General features: G+C 36.8%; 1 protein-coding gene across 4 annotated transcripts in view; it reads left to right on the top strand.

The window, feature by feature from the left end:
• SRPK1 (SRSF protein kinase 1) overlaps positions 1-18,410 on the top strand; it is a 64,357-nt gene extending 45,947 nt beyond the window's left edge. For 3 of the 4 annotated variants that reach the window (XM_063096784.1, XM_063096783.1, XM_063096782.1), the window contains 4 exons: positions 2,454-2,561; positions 10,504-10,573; positions 14,360-14,452; positions 16,056-18,410. In XM_063096784.1, the coding sequence (XP_062952854.1) occupies positions 2,454-2,561; positions 10,504-10,573; positions 14,360-14,452; positions 16,056-16,240 (456 nt within the window). In that variant the 3' untranslated portion in view covers positions 16,241-18,410. Of the gene's footprint in view, positions 1-2,453; positions 2,562-10,503; positions 10,574-14,359; positions 14,453-15,967; positions 15,994-16,055 lie in introns of those variants that run through there. The other variant, XM_063096785.1, reaches the window with a different exon arrangement.
• Positions 18,411-18,992: the final 582 nt, after the last annotated feature.

Below are 18,992 nucleotides of genomic sequence, written 5' to 3'. Positions count from 1 at the left end.
AAAATTAAGTCTCTCAGAGGATATTTTTCCTTTTTTGGCCTTTTCTTCTTCCTGTATAATGTCTGTTGCCTAATTAGAAGACTGACCATATGAATGGAATACTAAAATGCTTTCTGAAAGCTTTGTGCCTGAATAAGCCTTGTTGACTATTATTCAATATAGAATGATCTGTTTGGGCTATTTCATTTCATCTACAGATGTCAAGATCTTTGGATCTTTCTTCTTGGTTTGGTCATGTTCCCCACAAAAGACTTATATTATAGTTTTCCTCAAATCTCCTATCCAGAGAATAAATGCAGCTACCAGTGTTCTGGGAGCTGGGCTAAGCAACAAGGCTGATGTTTCAACCTACAGTAAGGTCACTTCGTTTTCCTGTTTTCAGAACGGTACTCTCCCCTCTGTGCAGCATCCTACAGAAGACCCTTTTTTATCCATCCTGGAGAATAAAACTCCAATTGGTCTGTAGGACCAGGGAAGGGGCTCTTAGCTAGCATCATGCTCTGTGTTCTGGAGCTCTGTTTCTTAAAAAGATGTTTTAAAGCAGTATTCCTGTGTCAAATCCCACTCTTGCCTCCACTTCCAGAGATACCTGGTGCCACCAAATCCTGAGCCTTTTGGGTAGGCATACTATAGTATAAATCACATTGCTTCTTGGCTTCCACCAACAGTGGCTTTCTTGGCCATTACCAAAGACTACTCTGCTTTCTGACTTCTAAGTTTCCTTACTCAGATTTCTTTGCCATTCTTTATTTTTGTCAGTTAAAGTCACTTCAAATGCAGAATCTGAGCCCATTGTTTTTCTGTAAAACCACTTCCCTCTCCAAGTCTTTCCATCCCTGTTTTTGTCGACAGCCAACTCTGTAGGCCTCTGCCGCAAAATTCCTTTGGGCTGTTCCCATTATCTGCCACATCTAGCCATTGGATTTTTAAATTCTGCTTATTTTTTCAGTCAGCGTCCTTGGATTTAATTTTTCCTTCTCCTGTGCACACAACCATTATTTAGATTTTTATTGTCAAACCTAAATCTGGCCACCAACCAGAAGATGACCAGAATGATGTTCTCAGATGCCACATCCGTCTTCTTAATAGTACATTCTCCTATTCACTGACATGCCAGTGTATTCTCATATCTGCCAGATGAAATCCAAACTCTTTAACCTAACTTTTAGCTGTGTTTGTCTTTAGCAGACATCTTTCTGTGCCTTTATTGGTTCTTCTACTTGTACTTTTTGCTGTTTTGGTCAAACTTAGTTTGGTATCCTTTGGAGCACTGGTTTATACTGGTTTTCTACCTGAGTTTTTTCTGCCTAGTCTCCCCTCTCCACATATGCTCTTCCTTGTTTTTGAATTTCAACAGGATTAGAAGATTGTCTTCCACACTTTCCTGTACATGTTTTAATGTTTTTTGAATTTTGTTTCCTTTATGTGACTCGTACTAAGCTTCTATTTATTGAAAATTTCAAGCATATACAAAAGTAGAAAGACTGGAACAATGAAAACTCCCATGCCATTATGCTAGTGTCACCCAGCAATTATCAACTCACTGCCAGTCTATTTTCATCTTGTATCCTAACCCTGCCGCCACCCACTGCAGATTATTTTGAAGTATATCCCAAAAGTATGTCCCAGACATCTTATTTTCATTCATAAATGTGGCTTTCTGAAATATGATTGTTTTTGGTAACTATGACACATTGTCACACCTTAAAAAGTTGACAATTCTCTAATGTCGTATATTCACTCAGCTTCCCAAGTTATCTTTTAATGTTGTATGTTTGGGACAGGATCAAAACAAAATCCATGAATGCAAAATTAGGTACTGTATCTCTTAAACTGCATTTACCATAGAGGTTTCTCCCTTTTTTTCATACATTTTATTTTATTAACTAAACTCTGATTGTTTTGCTGATGGCATAATGCTTAACATGTTCTTTGTTTCCCCAAGAAGCTTATTTGGTATTATTTTGGGGAAGTAACATGGGTAGGAGAATGAGGGCAAGAATTCTTTATAGTTATAAGCTTCTTGAAACCTACATCTTTTATTTCCTCATAACAAGCACATTGCAAGGAAAAATTTGAATTGAACCTAAATTAGTGTCATTTATTTGTTGAAGTGCAATTTATTAATTTTAGACAAATGAACAACTTAATTTTCATTTGGGGTAGTAGTTTTCCATTTATTAAAAGTTATTGTTATTCCCTAAATCTGTGTATCTGTATCAAGTTTGGAGTCATCTGTTTGCAAAAGCAATTTGGAGTAGCTATGTGTAATGCAAAGGGTGGTTTGGAGTTAATAACATCAAAATGATACTTAAGAAATTAGCTAAATGAAAACTTTGGTTTGGGAAAAACTTGAGAGGATTTATTTTAATCTCCATTATTAAGCAATCCTGACTAGTTACTTTTTAGAATAAATGAATTTTAAAATACTGTTTTCTTCTCTATTTACTCAGCACAAACATTTCACTGAAGATATTCAAACAAGGCAGTATCGCTCCCTGGAAGTTCTAATAGGATCTGGCTATAATACCCCTGCTGACATTTGGAGCACAGCATGCATGGTAATGTTTTTCCCCCCCTTGGCCTTCACCTGTTATGTGGTAGTTACATACCTTGTCCTGTTAGCTAATTTCAGTAGACCAGCAAATTAACAAGCAGAAAAAGAACTTAACACATTTACTCTAAATCCTATGTCTGGAGAGGTCTGAATCCAAAAGCCTAAAACAGGCATTCCATTTAGTTACTGCTAAGTTCCTGTTAGGTGAAGGAACCTAATATTTCTTACTACAAATTGTTGGGGTTGGGGGCAGGACTTGAAAACAACTGCCATAAGGCATTGTTGGTTTTTATTAGGAGGTTATAATTGTCCTTGCCCTTTTAGCACTGATGTGTTTTCAGACCAAGGAAACTCCTGGAAACTGCTTCATTCTATACAATTCAGCAGCTCTTCAGATACTTTGCAATTCAGAAGTTGTGAAGTCCAGTCATTCATAGATTCATAAGTTGCTGCTTTGTCCTTAGCAACTAGTTGCATAGTCAGATTTAGTTGATATTAAATGATTTCCCACAAATAGCTTCACATTGGAATGTGTTATATTGTTTCTTGAAATGAAGTAGCCTCTTCTAGATCTCTCTTTTATCACAATTTATAATTATGTGTTTATTTGTTTATTTGTTTTCTCTTCCACTAGGCTAAAAGCACCATGCTGGCAGGAATCATGTCTGTTATGTATAGCTAAGTGTCTGGTTCAGTGTCTGGCATATTTTGAGTGGGCACTGACAGTGTAATTTCATGCTAACTACCCAGAGTTATTGCAGACTTCATAGCTTAAGGGCATAATTTCCCACAAGACTGCCCTCACTTCAGACACCAGCCACAAGTCCTGGGGACCACAAGCCACCTACACTTCTAACCAACTGGCTACAAATTGGAGGGTTCACACAGTGCCCTCAGAAAGTACTAAACTTACTGTTAAAGTTTTATTATAAAGGATACAAATCAAGACAAGATGCACAGGGGAAGGTATGAGAGAGGGGTACCAAATCTGAAGTTTCTGTGTCTTCAGGACTCATCACCCCACCGTGGAACATCAGTGTGTATCACCAACCAGGGAAGTTCACCCAAACTTCAAGTGTCCAGAGTTTTACTGAGATTTCATTAGTTAGACATGATTGATTGAGTCATTGACTGCATGATTGAACTCCATCTCCAGCCTCTTATCACTTGGAAATACCAGGGGTTTAGAACTCCCTCCCAGGAAACAGGGATGAAGACCAAACAATTTTTTTTTCCTTTTTTTTCTTTTTTTGGCAGCTGGCCGGTACAGGGATCAAACCCTAGACCTTCGTGTTATCAGCACTATGCTCTAACCAACTGAGCTAACCAGCCAGCCCCTTACAATTTCTTTATTATACAGCAGTGGTTAATAAATATTTGTAGATCATCAAATGAATGAACAGAAACATTAAACTCTCATTTCAATTAACATTCAGTATTCACAGGCAACTCTGGGGAAAACTTGAGAAAAAGAGGACAGACTGGCAGCTCCAACTTGTTAGGTCATAAATTTCTTGACAACTATCTTCCTGAAAAACTTTGTCTTCAAAAGTAGTAGAGTTTAAAACCATGTTGTTAATGCAGCATGACCTTATAAAGACTTTGCCTATCAGTGGTCTTTGAAGGTAGAGGACCGTCTGAAGTAAAGTAAGGTTTGGTATTGTTCTATAAGATGAAAGAATGGTGGAATAAAACTTCATACTTTCATACTGGCCAGTTAGCTCAGTTGGTTAGAGTGCTGCCTTGTAACACCAAGGTCAAGGGTTTGAATCCCTGATAAAGGCAAGTTGCCAAAAAACCAAAGCTTTGAGGAATTGGATTTGAGTTGATTTGCTAGAGAAAATCATAAATGATAGAGGTGCCACCAGCTACAAGATGTAGCTAGTTTTTAGATGGTATCTGATTTATTAAAATGTGGATTTATTAAGATGAAGTTCTTAGTAATAGTTTAGTTGTTTGCTACAAGAAAATGAGGACCTTGGTTTCTTTTTATTCCTTTCCTGTTTTGTTTGAGAGCAGTAGGTTTTGCTTGCTGCTTAACATAGTATTCCCATGTCAGGCTTAACAATAAGTCAAAAAGGGAGAATTAGCCTTGCTCCATAGTTCTTGGCCCATTCACATGTTAGAATTTTCTTGACCAAGGAATGGAAAGCACTTGCCTGACATGATACAATATCATGAAAACTTGAGCCTCTTTTATTCCCCAAATTTCTCTCATTTTGCCAATAAGCCTTGAAAATCTTACTTTAAATTTGGTCATACTCAGAGTAGAAATAAATTTTAGAGTATTAGAAGTGCCTGGAAAGAGGAATGAATCATCCAGCATCCAGTGCAATTAATTGATGGAAAGATTGGGACCCTTTCTGAGAATTAGACAAGTTGAGAGATTGCCTACTACATTAGTGATTGAAAAAAAGCAGGGCAGTTATAAAAAGGGAAAGGGGAAAATATCTGTGAAGAATATCAATAATTATCAGTCTCCAAACATTAGGGTCAGACCATGTAGGACCATACCTGACAGGATGAGATTATTTTCTTCTCTGGCCATCCTCACCCCACCCCCATAGGGAAATGTGTTTGTAGTCCCCAGTTGTCTTCCTTTTCTCATAAATTCCTCTTGAAGTAATTGCTTTCTGGGACCTGTTCCTTTCCTTTTTTATCTTTGGCTTTCTGAAATTCAGAGCAGGATTTGTGGGACTCCTACTGGTACTTGTGGGAGGCTCTGTGAGTGCAGCTACACATATTTAGGAAATGGGTTAAATTGCATATCCTTATATACCCCAGAAGCTGGCCCACGATTAATCAATAAGTATATTTAGGGAAAAAACTAGAGAATATAATTTACTTCTTACTCAGGTGTTTTTAGCAAGGGAATGAATCTTTAGGAAATGGGATCAGAAGGGGTTTATTTATAACCATTTTATCTGTCTAGAACTCTTGAGGCTGCTGGAATGCCCTAAACTATTAAAATCCAAAGTGCTGTAATTTGACCCATAGAGCTCTTCCTCTACTGTCACCAATCCCCCAATCTGAGCTGTCTGAATGAAAAGGCAGAATTTCTGCATTGTTTATAACTTCTAGTACTGTGTGCAGTAGCTGTTTAGATTTCACCAAAGATTGTCACGGTTATTCAACAGCAATAAATCAGTACTTTTTTAATGAGAAATGTTTTGAGTTCTTTTCATGCAATTTTCTTATCCCACACAATGAAGCCCATAGATTTGCTTGTTTTTTATTTTTTTGTTGGTGCCACAGTTTTCTGCTAAACAGAGGTAATACAGCCACAAAAAATATATATAATCTCATTTCTTTCACAGTTAATTACTATAATAAAATTGCCAGGGTTTGTGTCTTTAGAGTAGATCTCTGAAGTTGATGTGTGTAGAAGTATCTGGATTCCCAGATGTTGCCATTGGTGAAGGAGAACTGGGCATTCACTACACTCACGGGATGTGGGAGATAAAATGCACAACTCTCAAAGCAAAGCATTCTGAACAGGGAAGGATGCAGGAAGAGAAGCAAACATTTGCTCACCAAGGATGATAGTTGTAGTTGGTTGACTACAGGACCTCCATTGTAACCCCAGTGAATAGCACACAATTGAGAGTAGGGCTTTGAGCTAATACCAGCTGGTGTGCCCTATATCCCTGGGGCAAGATAATCTCTGTTTTGGTCATACATAGCTGTCTGCATGTCAGTTCACATAACTATATGTTGGCATGTTTATTTTAGGAATGATTTGATTATCAAAGAAAAATTAAGGTTTTAACTCCAAGTCTATATTGGTACCTTGCTTTATTGTTTACCTTTTGTTTGTATCAATTAATAGGAACTTAAATAGATAGGCTCTTTTTTGGGGGGATCTCATCAAATTCCATGACATCTCCAACCCTAGCTTCCCTCTACACGTCTTCCAACTTTTTATGTCCAGCTGCCTACTTGATAACTTTGTTTGGATATCTGAATAACATCTCAAATGTAATGTTTTCAAAATAGAATGCTTGGTTCACCCCACACACTCTGTTGTTATAAATCACCCAGTCATTCAGAACAAAAGCTCAAAACCTAAGGCTTTTAGGTTAATTCTTAATTCTTTTTTCCTCTCACTCTCTACATCTAGTCCCTCAGCAAGTTCTGTGTGTTCTATCTTCAGAATATATTTAGTACCAGCCACTTCTTACCTTTTCCTTTAACCCCTTGTAGCCCAAGGCATCGTTGTTTCACACGTGGACCACTTACAGTGGCCTCCTAATTTCTTTCTCTACTTCTGTTTTTCTCTCTTCATGGTACGTTGTCACATAGAAGCCTGAGTGGTCTTAAATATTAATCAAATAATATTACCCTCCCTATTTTAAATTCTTATATTGCATCTATTCCCCTCAAAATCCAGTTTATTCCCCCTAGTCACGTCAAGCTCATTCTCATCTTGGGACCTGAAGACCTTAGAAACTCCACTTAAAGCTAGAAGTAGAATATGTTTAGTAACAACAACAAAGCTAATTTCTTTTTAACTGTATACTCTGCAGTTTCCCAGTCATTCCTTTCATTCTGTGTAATTTATGTGTGGTGGTGGCTTTTTGTTTACCTCCTGCCTATTGAAACCATCTTTCATACGCTCTACTCTTAGTCCTGGAACATTATATCCTGACTGTTAAGACATCTTTCCTTTGTTTCATACCTTTGGTGTTGGTTGTTTGCAGAGCACTAAATACTAGGTATTTAATGATGCCACTTCTCCATATCTGAGAGCAGTAAGTAGACTTCTAAACAAAATTTGAACAAAACTTAGCATTTCTGGTTTGAAATAAGTTTCAAAGCCGTCTTCAACTTAGTATCCTCATGTCTTGAACAATTGTTAGGAATAGAAATGAAGCATGATACCCGTATGGTTCATCCACTAACAATAAGATACTCTCCAGATGTTTCTAGAAATATTGTTATAATGAAAAACTAAATTTTCTTTTTTCCTTTGACTGTCATTTCCCCATTCCCCCCATCCCCAGCCTCTGTAGTCACCATTCTACTCTCTGCTTCTATGAATTCAATTGTTTTAGGTTCCACATACAAGTGAGAACATGCAGTATTTTTCTTTCTGTGCCTGGCTTATTTCACCTAGCATAATGTTTTCTAATTCCATCCATGTTGTTGCAAACAACCGAATTTCCTTCTTTTTTAAGACTGAATAGTATTCTGTATATGCACACATTTTCCTTATCCATTTGTTTATTGATGGACACTTAGGTTTATTCCATAATTTGGCTATTGTGAGTAGTACTACAGTGACCATGGGAGTGCAGACATCTTTTTGATAAACTGATTTCAATCTTTTGGGTAAATACCCAGAAATGGGATTGCTAGATCATATGGTGACTATTTTTAGTTTTTTGAGGAACCTCCATACGGTTTTCCGCAATGGCTATACCAGTTTACATTCCCACTAATAGTATACATGGTTTCCATTTTCTCCACATCCTTGCCAACATTTGTTATCTCTTGCCTTTGGATAATAGATAGCCATTCTGACCGGTGTGAGATGATATCTCATTTTGGTTTTAATTTGCATTTCCCTAATGACTAGCATATTGAGCATTTTTTCATATATCTGTTGTCCATTTGTGTGTCTTCTTTTGAGAAATGTCTATTCAGGTTCCTTGCCCATTTTTTAATTAGGTGTTTTGTTTTCTTGCTATTGACTTGTTTGAGTTCCTTATATATTTTGGATATTAGCCCCTTATTGGATGTATGCCTTGCAAATATTTTCTCACAATCTGTAGGTTTTCTCTTCACGCTATTGTTTCCTTTGCTGTGCAGAAGCTTTCAGTTTGATGTAATCCCATTTGTCTGTTTTTGCTTTTGTTGCGGGAGATTTTGTGATCAAATTCAAAAAATCATTGCCCAGACCAATGTTGTATACTTTTTTCCTTATGTTTTCTTCTAGTAGTTTTACAGTTTCAGATCTTATGTTTAAGTTTTTAATACATTTTGAATTGATTTTTGTGTATGGTATAAGATAGAGAATCCAATTTCATTATTCTGCATGTTGTTATCCTGTTTCTCAACACAATTATTGAGGGTACTCTATTTTTCCCATTGTGTATTCTTGTCAAAATCACCTTTGTCAAAAATCAATTGACCATACATGCATGAGTTCATTTCTGGGCTCCTTCTTCTCTCCCGTTGGTCAATGTGTCCTTTTGCCAGTACCATGCTGTTTTACTTACTATAGCTTTGTAGTATAGTTTAAAATAAGGTGGTGTGATGCCTTTAGCTTTGTTCTTTTTGCTTATGATTGCCTTGGCTATTCAGGTTTTTTGTGGTTTGTATGAATTTTAGGGTTTTTTTCTATTTCTGTGAAAAATGACATTAGAATTTTGATAGGGATTGTATTGAATCTATAGATCACTTTGGGTAGATATTTTAACAATATTAATTCTTCCAGTCCATGAACACAGGATATCTTCCATTTATTTGTGTCTTTGTCAATTTCTTTCATCAACGTTTTATAGTTTTCAGTGTACAGGTCTTTTACCTTCTTGGTTAAATTTATTCCTAAGTTTCTGTTGTTGTTTTTTGTTTGTTTTAAACTTTAATCTCATTATCTGTACTGAACTCCACATATGAGACCTTGAGATTTGAAAAAGTCCTGGTTTCAGAAAAGAATAAAAAGATTTGATGAATAAGAATCAGTTTGTTTCTGTGCTGCTTTAGTACTATAAACGTCAGGGTAATTTATGGTAGAACAAGTATCTGCTGGCAGTGTAGTTCAGTTTCATACTGAACTGATGGAATATAAAACAATGATGCCTAACAAGAAGCCATAGTGTCCCTGACATTTTAGAGACAAGTATTTGATTCCTGTAACTACCCTGAAACTTCTGGTTTTGTGGCCTTGCTCTTAGAGGTAGTACAGATAGGTGGTACAATTTTGAGAAAGGCTATCCTGTTAATGAAACTGCAGAAACTAACACTGATGAGCCACCAATACCTAAACTTGAGTCTAAACAGAGAATGTGCCCAACTAAATTCACCCTACAGTTCTTGAGATTGTCTGGACTACTTAGTACCATTGACTTAAATCAAAATTGACATGACTAGCACTTGGCTTATAACCGTGCTTTCGTATTAATAAGGTTATTTTTTAAAACTGTTATTATATTATTTTTTAAAGATCTGTTTGTAATTAATGAGAAATTCATGTAGCCCCATTACCCCGATTCTGTCTCTCCATGCTACTTGGCACCTATTCCAAAGGAAATCATCATTTAAGACCCTCTCAAACGTTGTCTGTTTGCAAGAGGTTTTCCTGTTGTAGGAAACGTGCCTTTCTTTTAGAGTGGCTCCTGACTCTATTTACACTTAATTTTAGTTTCTGATATTCTGTAGACCTAGGAATTGGGAACTCTCCATTTGGGACAGTTTAGGGAGTGCTTTCCACACAGAAGTTAAGATTGTACTTTTTGTTACACTAAAGAGACATGGGTAGAAGGAGATCTGAATTTTTTCGTTGTAATTTTAGGTACAGAATCTCAATTTTTAGTCATGTGAAATCATAATGTAGGAAAGACCTACTCTTCTCACTAATAATGTAATAACTTAGAATCACCTCAGTATCTAAGTGTGCCCCTCTCTGACCAAAAAGGGAAACTAAAGGGCTAAGCTACTGGGTTTGGAGTTTTGTTTTTTTGTTTTTCAATGGGCTTTTTTGTTGGCATGGAATAATCCTCATGTTCGTATTAACTGAGTTTTTGATGTTTTCTCCATTTTGTTAAGATACAGTGTGGAAGGAAAGCGCTTTGGGCATAGTCTTAGTTTTTCTGTTTTTTTAAAAACTCATCTGCAAGTTTTTCGAAGGAAAAAAGATTGCTTAATATTGAATCAAATAGCAATAAGCTTTCCAAAAGCCTTCTTTTCTTTGATGCTTTCATATGTTATTCTCTTTTTCTTAGGCCTTTGAACTGGCCACAGGCGACTATTTGTTTGAACCTCATTCAGGGGAAGAATATACTCGAGATGAAGGTGAGTCCCCTTAACCAAGAGTATCTATGCATGGTAGTTACACTTTCCACATGTGGCTAAGCATCACTGGTTAGTACTAATGAGCCTTAGTTGTGTTAGTGTGCTAAGTATATATAAATCCAGGAAAAGATAGAAATATAAAAGATATTTTATGTTAGGTATTAGATATAGTATATATTTTCTAAAAGATATTAAAGAACTCTGTCAGAGGATTAGACAAAAGGCCACATTTGGTTAAACTAAAGCTTCTATTTGCCAGGTAATTTTTCCTTTAACATCTAGTTATCTTCTTTTCTGCATATATCAATGATTCATTCTTTACCCAGTTTGAATCTGTCTGTCTATTAGTCTGTTGCTCAGTTATGCCACCAACTTTATTTGGAAGTCAGTAATTTTAATATGCAAACATACTACTTGAATGCAGAGGCTATATACTATTTAAATTCTGTAACATTTAGCATTATTTTTTCCTTTTCTGGAAATTAAAGATATATATATATATATACTTTTTTTTTTTTTTCTTGCACTGGCCAGTATAGGGATCAACGCTGTGCTCTAACCATTGGTGATAACTGCCCAGCCCAATTTTTTTCTTTTTAAATGATACTAACGTTTAGAATTTTATTTTAAACAAAATATAATGGATTTACATTTTGTGATGGTCATTGGGAAAAGCCCAAGCTGTCAGTTGTTCCATCTGAGAGGCTGTGGAAGCAAACAATATATGTGTCCAATTTTTCTATCATGGTAGCATCCAAATAACTAAATGAGTTAATAATTTGAGTGAAAAAAATGAGTAAAGAAATGTTTTACCTTCTTAAACAGTTTAGGCAGTTTTTGTTTTGTTTGCAGAATGGATGAGGGTTATTTTGAGAGAGCACCAGCAGCATACCCTGTGCTTTCCTTGAGTCTTTGGAAAATCAGGTTTTGTGCTCTGTGGAACCAAAAATGATCTCTATTTCTCAAAATATGGTCCCTGGGGATATTAATAGGCAGTGATAGTAGGCCCTGCTAACCTTTCTAACAAATAGTCTTTGGAAAATGCTGTGATAACTAATTTCCATAGTCAGATGCTTATTTTAGTAGGTATAGTTTGGACATGTTTTGTATATATAAGCCCCGTGTTAGAAAATACTATAATTACTACCCATGTAGACACATGATTTTTCCTGTTATCTGCTTTTTTTCTGGGTTGTAAGTTTGGGGCTTATACTGTTTTAGAAATGCCCTACGATATCTGTTTAGGGAGTAATTTATTTTTTCTTTACTTTCCTAGACTGTTTATATATATTAGTGTGTAGTATAGAACACATATAGAGGCTACAATTATACTGAGTAGAACCTTATGCTACCAAACCTGAAAATTGAAATATATATGGAAAGTCCCAAGTAAGAAGACAAGGGAGAACCATCTTCTCTAGATATTTAGATCCTAATTTATTCCCTCTTGTACCAGTCAGTACTAATAGTCCTTAGATCAAACCTCAACCTCTTTGTACTATTCTACTGCAATTTGGCCTTTATAAGAACAGGAAAAAACAAACACCTTTCCCCTGACTAGTGTATCCATAGTTTGTTACAATTCACTGTAAGACTGAGGCCTAACTCGGGATAAAACTTGATAATTTTGCCTATCAAATATATCAGTCCTACAGCTAATTGATAAGCCAGAGATAGGTTGCTGGAGTAAAATGTAAAATAACAATTTCAAGGGAAAAATAATTTTTTGGTATAGAAAAATATTAAAAGAACCAATACTTCACTTGGAAGTTTAGAGTAAGAGAAACGATAGTCTCATTTATTCCTTGGTATTCTTTCTTTAGTTGTTGTTAATGATAATTTATACAAAGACACTTATTTGCAGGTCCTGCCTAAAGTGGGCAGAAATTTCTTGGCAGCCTGGTACTTGTTACCAAATCATAAATTCAGTCAAAACTGCTCAGAGACTGTAGTGAATTCATGAATGTAAAGTCCTTTTACATTGACACCACTGAGTTTTTTATGTGAGAAAGGGATATGACCTGAGACCTTCACAAATTCCCAGATGATATGGATGTCTCAAGAATGTTATTTCCCTTATAAGATATATAATTGGGGCCGGCCCGTGGCTCACTCGGGAGAGTGCGGTGCTGATAACACCAAGGCCCCGGGTTCGGATCCCATATACGGATGGCCGGTTCGCTCACTGGCTGAGCGTGGTGCTGACAACACCAAGTCAAGGGTTAAGATCCCCTTACCGGTCATCTTTTAGAAAAAAAAAAAAAAAAAAAAGATATATAATTGGACGTTTTTAAGTGACTCCTTTTAACCCTTAATGATTCTATAACTGGTGGATGAAAATCATTTATAAAGCTCTTTCCTGCCCAGAAGCCATCATTTTTTAAAACCTCTTCACATTCTTAATTTCTGTCACCTGAAGAGTGAAAAGTACAGGAGAGCTGTGTGGAGGTGTGGTACCGGCTGGCCTCAGGCTTACCTCCTGGCTAACAGACTGCACACCTCCCTGGCAGTGTTCACAGTCCAAATTCATGCTGTGATAGTTACAAGTCACTATATGACTTGGACATTTTAGTGGCCTACAAATAGTCAAATAGCTATACTTTAAAATGTTTGTGCTAGGGCCGGCCCATGGCTCACTTGGGAGAGTGTGGTGCTGATAACACCAACGCCATGGGTTCGGATCCCATATAGGGATGGCCAGTTAGCTCACTTTGGAGTGCGTGGTGCTGACAGCACCAGGTCAAAAGTTAAGATCCCCTTACTGGTCATCTTTTAAAAAAAAAAAAAGTGCTAATTTTTACTTTTAAAATGTGATTTTAGAAAAAATTAAAAGCTCTGGACTAGACATGATAAGATGTGGGTTTTCATTTAAGTTCTGATTCTTATTAGTCCTATAGCTTTACGTAAGCCATTTATTCTCTCCGAGGTTCTAGTTTCTCATCTTTAAAATGGGGTATTAATCTTTGGCCTGTTTTACAGGTGCTTGTAAAAACTCAGAGAATCATACGTGATCAGTTTTTTTGTCATGAACGTTCTTATGTAAGGTTATAATTTTATCTTGAAGCCCATAGCAGTATTTTAGATAACAGTCTAGAATGCCTAAAGGATAATGGTATGGTTTTTTACCTTACCTGAAAAACCCACCTGAACCTAGATATATAGACAAAATAGAAGTAAAAATGAAGAGAAGCCTCAAATTCAGAATGAGACTTGCCAGCTACCATCAGGTACTGCCTGAATCTTGGCCTTCCCGGTCTCCCCTTGAGTATACTTGGTTTTATTTGTAGTTACTTTTAAACAGCTAGTACTTGAAAAAGCTATTCATAGAAAAACTTTTGCAGGTTGTCCTTGATCCTGTTCTTCTTACCCTTCTATTTTAGACCACATTGTGCACATTATAGAGCTGATAGGCAGAATTCCAAGACACTTTGCCCTCAGTGGGAAATACTCACAGGACTTCAATCATAGAGGTAGTGTTGTTAACATGAGTTTTCATCCAGGCCCCAAGGACACAACTTCAGGAAGCAGAGCATTCATACCAAGATTGTTTTTAGTTATCACTTAAGTCCCACTGAGTGGGCACCTGATTTTTTTATGATTTTCTGGATTCTCCATTAGATGGGAAGAGTCCTCCTCCTCTTTCCATTTAGCACAGAAAGCAAGCCTGAAATGCTTTATAAAGAGGTGTGCATGCTACTCTTTCTGCCAGTGTCTGGAGCAGCATTTGTTACTCCTGTTATGTATGTCTTTTTTTCCCCCCCCTCTTAAAATGTTTGAAACATACAGATCACATTGCATTGATCATAGAACTTCTGGGGAAGGTGCCTCGCAAGCTCATTGTGGCAGGAAAATATTCCAAGGAATTTTTCACCAAAAAAGGTAAAATAAATGTTTGTTCCCAGACATTATGGGGCAAAAGTGTTTAACAATGAACAGGTAAGTTTAGTTGGGTACATGTTCCCAACATCCTACAGAAAGATGGGCCTATCTTGACTGCTGAACTGTGACTTAGCAGAGAGGTGAAAGAGTGTGGTCAAGAGCAGAGACTAGAGCCAGCCAGGCTGTGTCAAATCCTGGTTATGTGGAGCAACCTCACTGTGCCTCAATTTGCTGATTTCTGAATGGGGATAATAATAATGTGTACTTCATATTAAATTAGTTAATATATGTATAGTACCTGATACATGGTTGATTACTCTTACTACAGCACTTTAGAAAAATGGGCAAATTTTTGCTGACATTTGGTCTAAGACCTACGTCTACCAAAGGGTAAGCAGTTTAAGAATTCTTACAGGCAGAGACAATGTCTCACTATCTTCGTACCTGAGTGACACATAACATAGTCACTCAAACACATTAATCATACAAACTAACTTTACATTTTTCAGTTTTATAAGTATAAGTCATTTGTTAAGAAACAAACATAAAATTCTCACCTCAAATTTTTGAGTTGAGATAATATATTTCTTGTTCTTCCTAAATAAAACTGAATGTGAAAACCTGACCTAGAAGGACCTAGAAAACTGTCTTGCATTTTTTTTCCCATTGTGCCATGGTTCCCTTTTTTTCACAACCTCTACACAAGTGACAAGAAAAATGATTTTTCTCAATCCTTAACAGGAGGCATCCTCAGAAACATTACCCTTCCTTAAACCTCTTTTTGGGCAGGAAAATGGTGAAGTGCTTGATAAGAGTTCCTCCTTGTGTGCAAAAGTAGATTAAGGTATGTGTGTGTACCAAGTTGGTTATTAAACAGGTGCTCACTGCCCACAGAAGAGACTTCAAATAAGTGTCGTATATGAAAGAAATTTTAAGCAGCATTTGCCTTAGTAACCCATTAATAACTATCATAAAACATTGTCACTTTAAAGAAACAAGTAGGTTGCGGGGGAGGAAAAAAAAAAAAAAAGAAAGAAAGAAACAAGTAGGTTGATGCTCTACCAGAGTATGATGCTGCTGTAGGTGAAACCTGTATAGGGGTTGTTCTTTTAGTTTTGTTCCTTTTATTCATGTTTGACGTGGTATTAGCTGTTTATTTTTAAATTACTGCCTTATTTTGAAACGTTTACTAGACTATCAAGCAAAAAAAAAAAAAGAGTACAAACAGGTTGTATTTAATATGTAGTGTTAGACTGCCTCTGCACACCATGTGAGACCGTGTAGAATATGTAGGCATTTAATATTCATTTCAGTGAATATTATAATATTTAGTTCCTGATAAGTATACCCAGTTTGACTGGGACCAAAAAATCTTGGAATAGGAGAGAAAATAAATTATTTAAAATTTTTAGGCCCATATGAAAAAGAGGTACTTCTTTTTGAGGAATACGTTAGGAAAGAAGTGCGTTGTGAATGGAGGATTAGATTCTGATTGCAAAATTTGATTCTTTGTAGACTCCCTGGATTAGTTCCTGGATTTCCACAAGAGGATCTTGTCACTTGTTATTGTAGGTCAGTTTCTTTTGTACTGTCTTCGCTGCAGGTGACCTGAAACACATCACGAAGCTGAAACCCTGGGGCCTTTTTGAGGTTCTAGTGGAGAAGTATGAGTGGTCTCAGGAGGAGGCAGCTGGATTCACGGATTTCTTACTGCCTATGTTGGAGCTGATCCCTGAGAAGAGAGCCACTGCCGCTGAGTGTCTCCGGCATCCTTGGCTCAACTCCTAAGCCTGTACCCAGCACCGCAGCAGAGATCACACACTGACCATCCACCCCTCCCCTCCAAGCTTTTCCCTCTTCCCTTTTCAGGGTGAAGCTCTTCCTTCAAGGATTTCAGGAATTTTTTTTTTTTTTTTTTTTTAACTCCAACATGTTCATTTGGGTTTGCTTACTTGACCCTGTGGAGATTTCCACAGCCTTTGGGCATCCTAGGTGAATTTGGCCTTGGTTGGGCTCTGCCAAAGACTAATGAACTAAAATGTGAAACAGCCTCTCACCCTGTACCCTTGCCTTTCCATTAGGACACTCTTTAAACTATAAGCATCCTTTTTAAAACGAGCTATGAAGATGTATGAGCCCATCCTTTTATTCATTGACTCTAAGAGTCAAATTTTCTAGCGCATATCCTATTGCCAGCATAAGGATGAGTAGGGGAAAGGGTGTTAATTCTGTGTACAGCAGAGACATTAAACTTGCTGTATCCAGGCTGCATCATCTTCCTAGATTATTTCTGTTCTCTATGTTCACATTTGTTCCTGTGACTTCTAAGCTACTATCTTTTTAAATAAGCTGTATAAACACCAAATTTGGGTACCATTTTATCACTGTTCAAAGCACGTAAAATTCTTTTTAATGAATCTTAAGATCTTTGAATCTTCAGTGTGATTTTTAATGTAAACAAAAACGGAACCATTGAATAGTAATTTGTTGAGAACCTCACTTCTGCAAACAGTTCTTTTCTGTGTGTCTTCTGTTACCCTAAGAGCAGAGTTATTCTGATTGGTTGTTTTGTTTTAGTTTTTGTTCTTTTAATCCCTGGCTGGCACTTTACTCTTTGTACTTGAGTTTACTATCCCATAACTAAAGAATCAGGATGACTCTAGAAAGGAGATCTGGGTTTTGGAGTTTTCCCATCTAAGAAGAAAAATGTCCTAGAGTTCTGATTCTTTTCTAAACAGTCCCTGCTTTTTATTTACAGATTTTTCTTTACCTTGCCCAAAATTCTGGTCTTGAAGCAGTTTCCTTCTGAGGCTTTTCCTTTCTTATTTTCTCAGAGGCTTGGGGTCTTTAATGAAACCCCAAATAAAAGAACCAAGGGGAGAGGTAGGAAGGTACATTTTTCTTTTTTTTTTTTGTTTTTAAGATTAGCCATTCTCTGCTGCTATTTCCTTGTATAATGTAAGTTTTTAACTGCAATTTTGAGATGTACTTGAGGCTTTTTTCTTTTTCTTTAATTAGTAATGGCTTTGCAAATTTTATTTTAGGATGGGCTTCTCCTAGACTTGCCATAGACATTACGTATTCCTCGGGTAATATTGAAAAGCAAAAGAGGGGCAGAGTCGGGGTCACAGTTGCTTGTTCAGCATGGACCAAGTGGGCCTTGGGTATTATAGCATTTTCCAGAAGCGGCTACAGGACTCTAATTTACAGAAGCCAAGGAGGTGCAACTTGAGGTTCTACTAGCAAAGTATCCATGAGACTGTTGGGTAGCCACCTCTCTATATGAAGATTGGAATCTAGTTTCTCTCATTTATCCACCAACAATGATAAAGGAAAAGTGGTGCCGTTATGCAGTCCATTTAACTCATATACACACTGTTCCGAGTAACTGGCCAGCTATTCATCGGATCCTTGATTGGGTACTCCCGAAGTCAGACATGTTCCTGTAGAAAGAACTTTAAGTCAGCTATGCACTACGCACCTATCAAGAGTAAAGAGAATAGATTGTGTCAAACAACGGCAGGGAGATCCTTCAGCAATTCTAGTCCACTATGGATTTTCAACTGTATTTACATCTAAAGCAATAGACTAGAACTAATTCTGTTCTACATTGCAAAATCACAATTGTGGAATTACAGGAATTGTGGTGATGTTAAGATGAAATAACCAAAAAACACAAACAGAAAGCCCTGTTATAACAATTGACAGGAAATTTTAATAGGAGAGAGAACCTAAAACTTCATTTTGGAAATGTTTCCCCACCAAATAAGGGCTTTTCCCCCTGTCATTTAAGGAGCCAGATAAATTAGAAGATGTGGAAAGAGGCAGCTGTAGAACTTGATCTTCCAAGTACCCCACATACTTTTATTGAGCTTAATCATAATACTGTCAAATTGCCATGATCTCACTAAAGGATTTCTATTTGCTGTCAGTTAAAAATAAAACCTGAATACATTTTTATTCTTTCTACTGAGTGCATTGTCTGTTTTCTTTGTAAATGCAGTACAATAAACAAATTATTTAATAGCCTACATGTTTCTAGAAAATTTCTGTTCATTTGTTTCCCAAGTTGGTCTGACCCAGCCAGTTGGAGAAAAGGATTGGTTGAGTATGCTTTTGGTCTTAAATATTCAATGAAACTGTAACTTGAACACTTGCCATCTTGTGGGATTTGTAGTTTTGCTTCTAGCTTTAAATTGGGGGTGGGGTGGAATTAACAAAGTACATTTTGGAAAATTGTTATTCCCTACATCCAATACCATTTTCCCATAACATTTGGGGGGGGGTGTTGTTTGGTCGGGTTTTTTCCCTCAGATTACAAATGCAGTAGGTGCAAAATGCAGAAGACTTGGAGATGTAAACTCTTAATAAGGCACTTGCATGATGAACACTATTACACACAGACTTTCATACGCTTGTCAGATTTACTCCTTAGGTTAAATTCTTAGCACGGCTGGGACAGAGCGTATTTTTGAGGCTTTTAAATAAATATTGCCTAACTTATCTAGAGAACAGTTAGACTGTTTTCCTGTGTACTAGC

Source organism: Cynocephalus volans, chromosome 5 (assembly GCF_027409185.1).
Source record: "Cynocephalus volans isolate mCynVol1 chromosome 5, mCynVol1.pri, whole genome shotgun sequence".
Lineage (NCBI taxonomy): Eukaryota > Metazoa > Chordata > Mammalia > Dermoptera > Cynocephalidae > Cynocephalus > Cynocephalus volans.
Note: the sequence above shows the minus strand (reverse complement) of the source record. Positions and strands in the feature narration are given on the sequence as shown.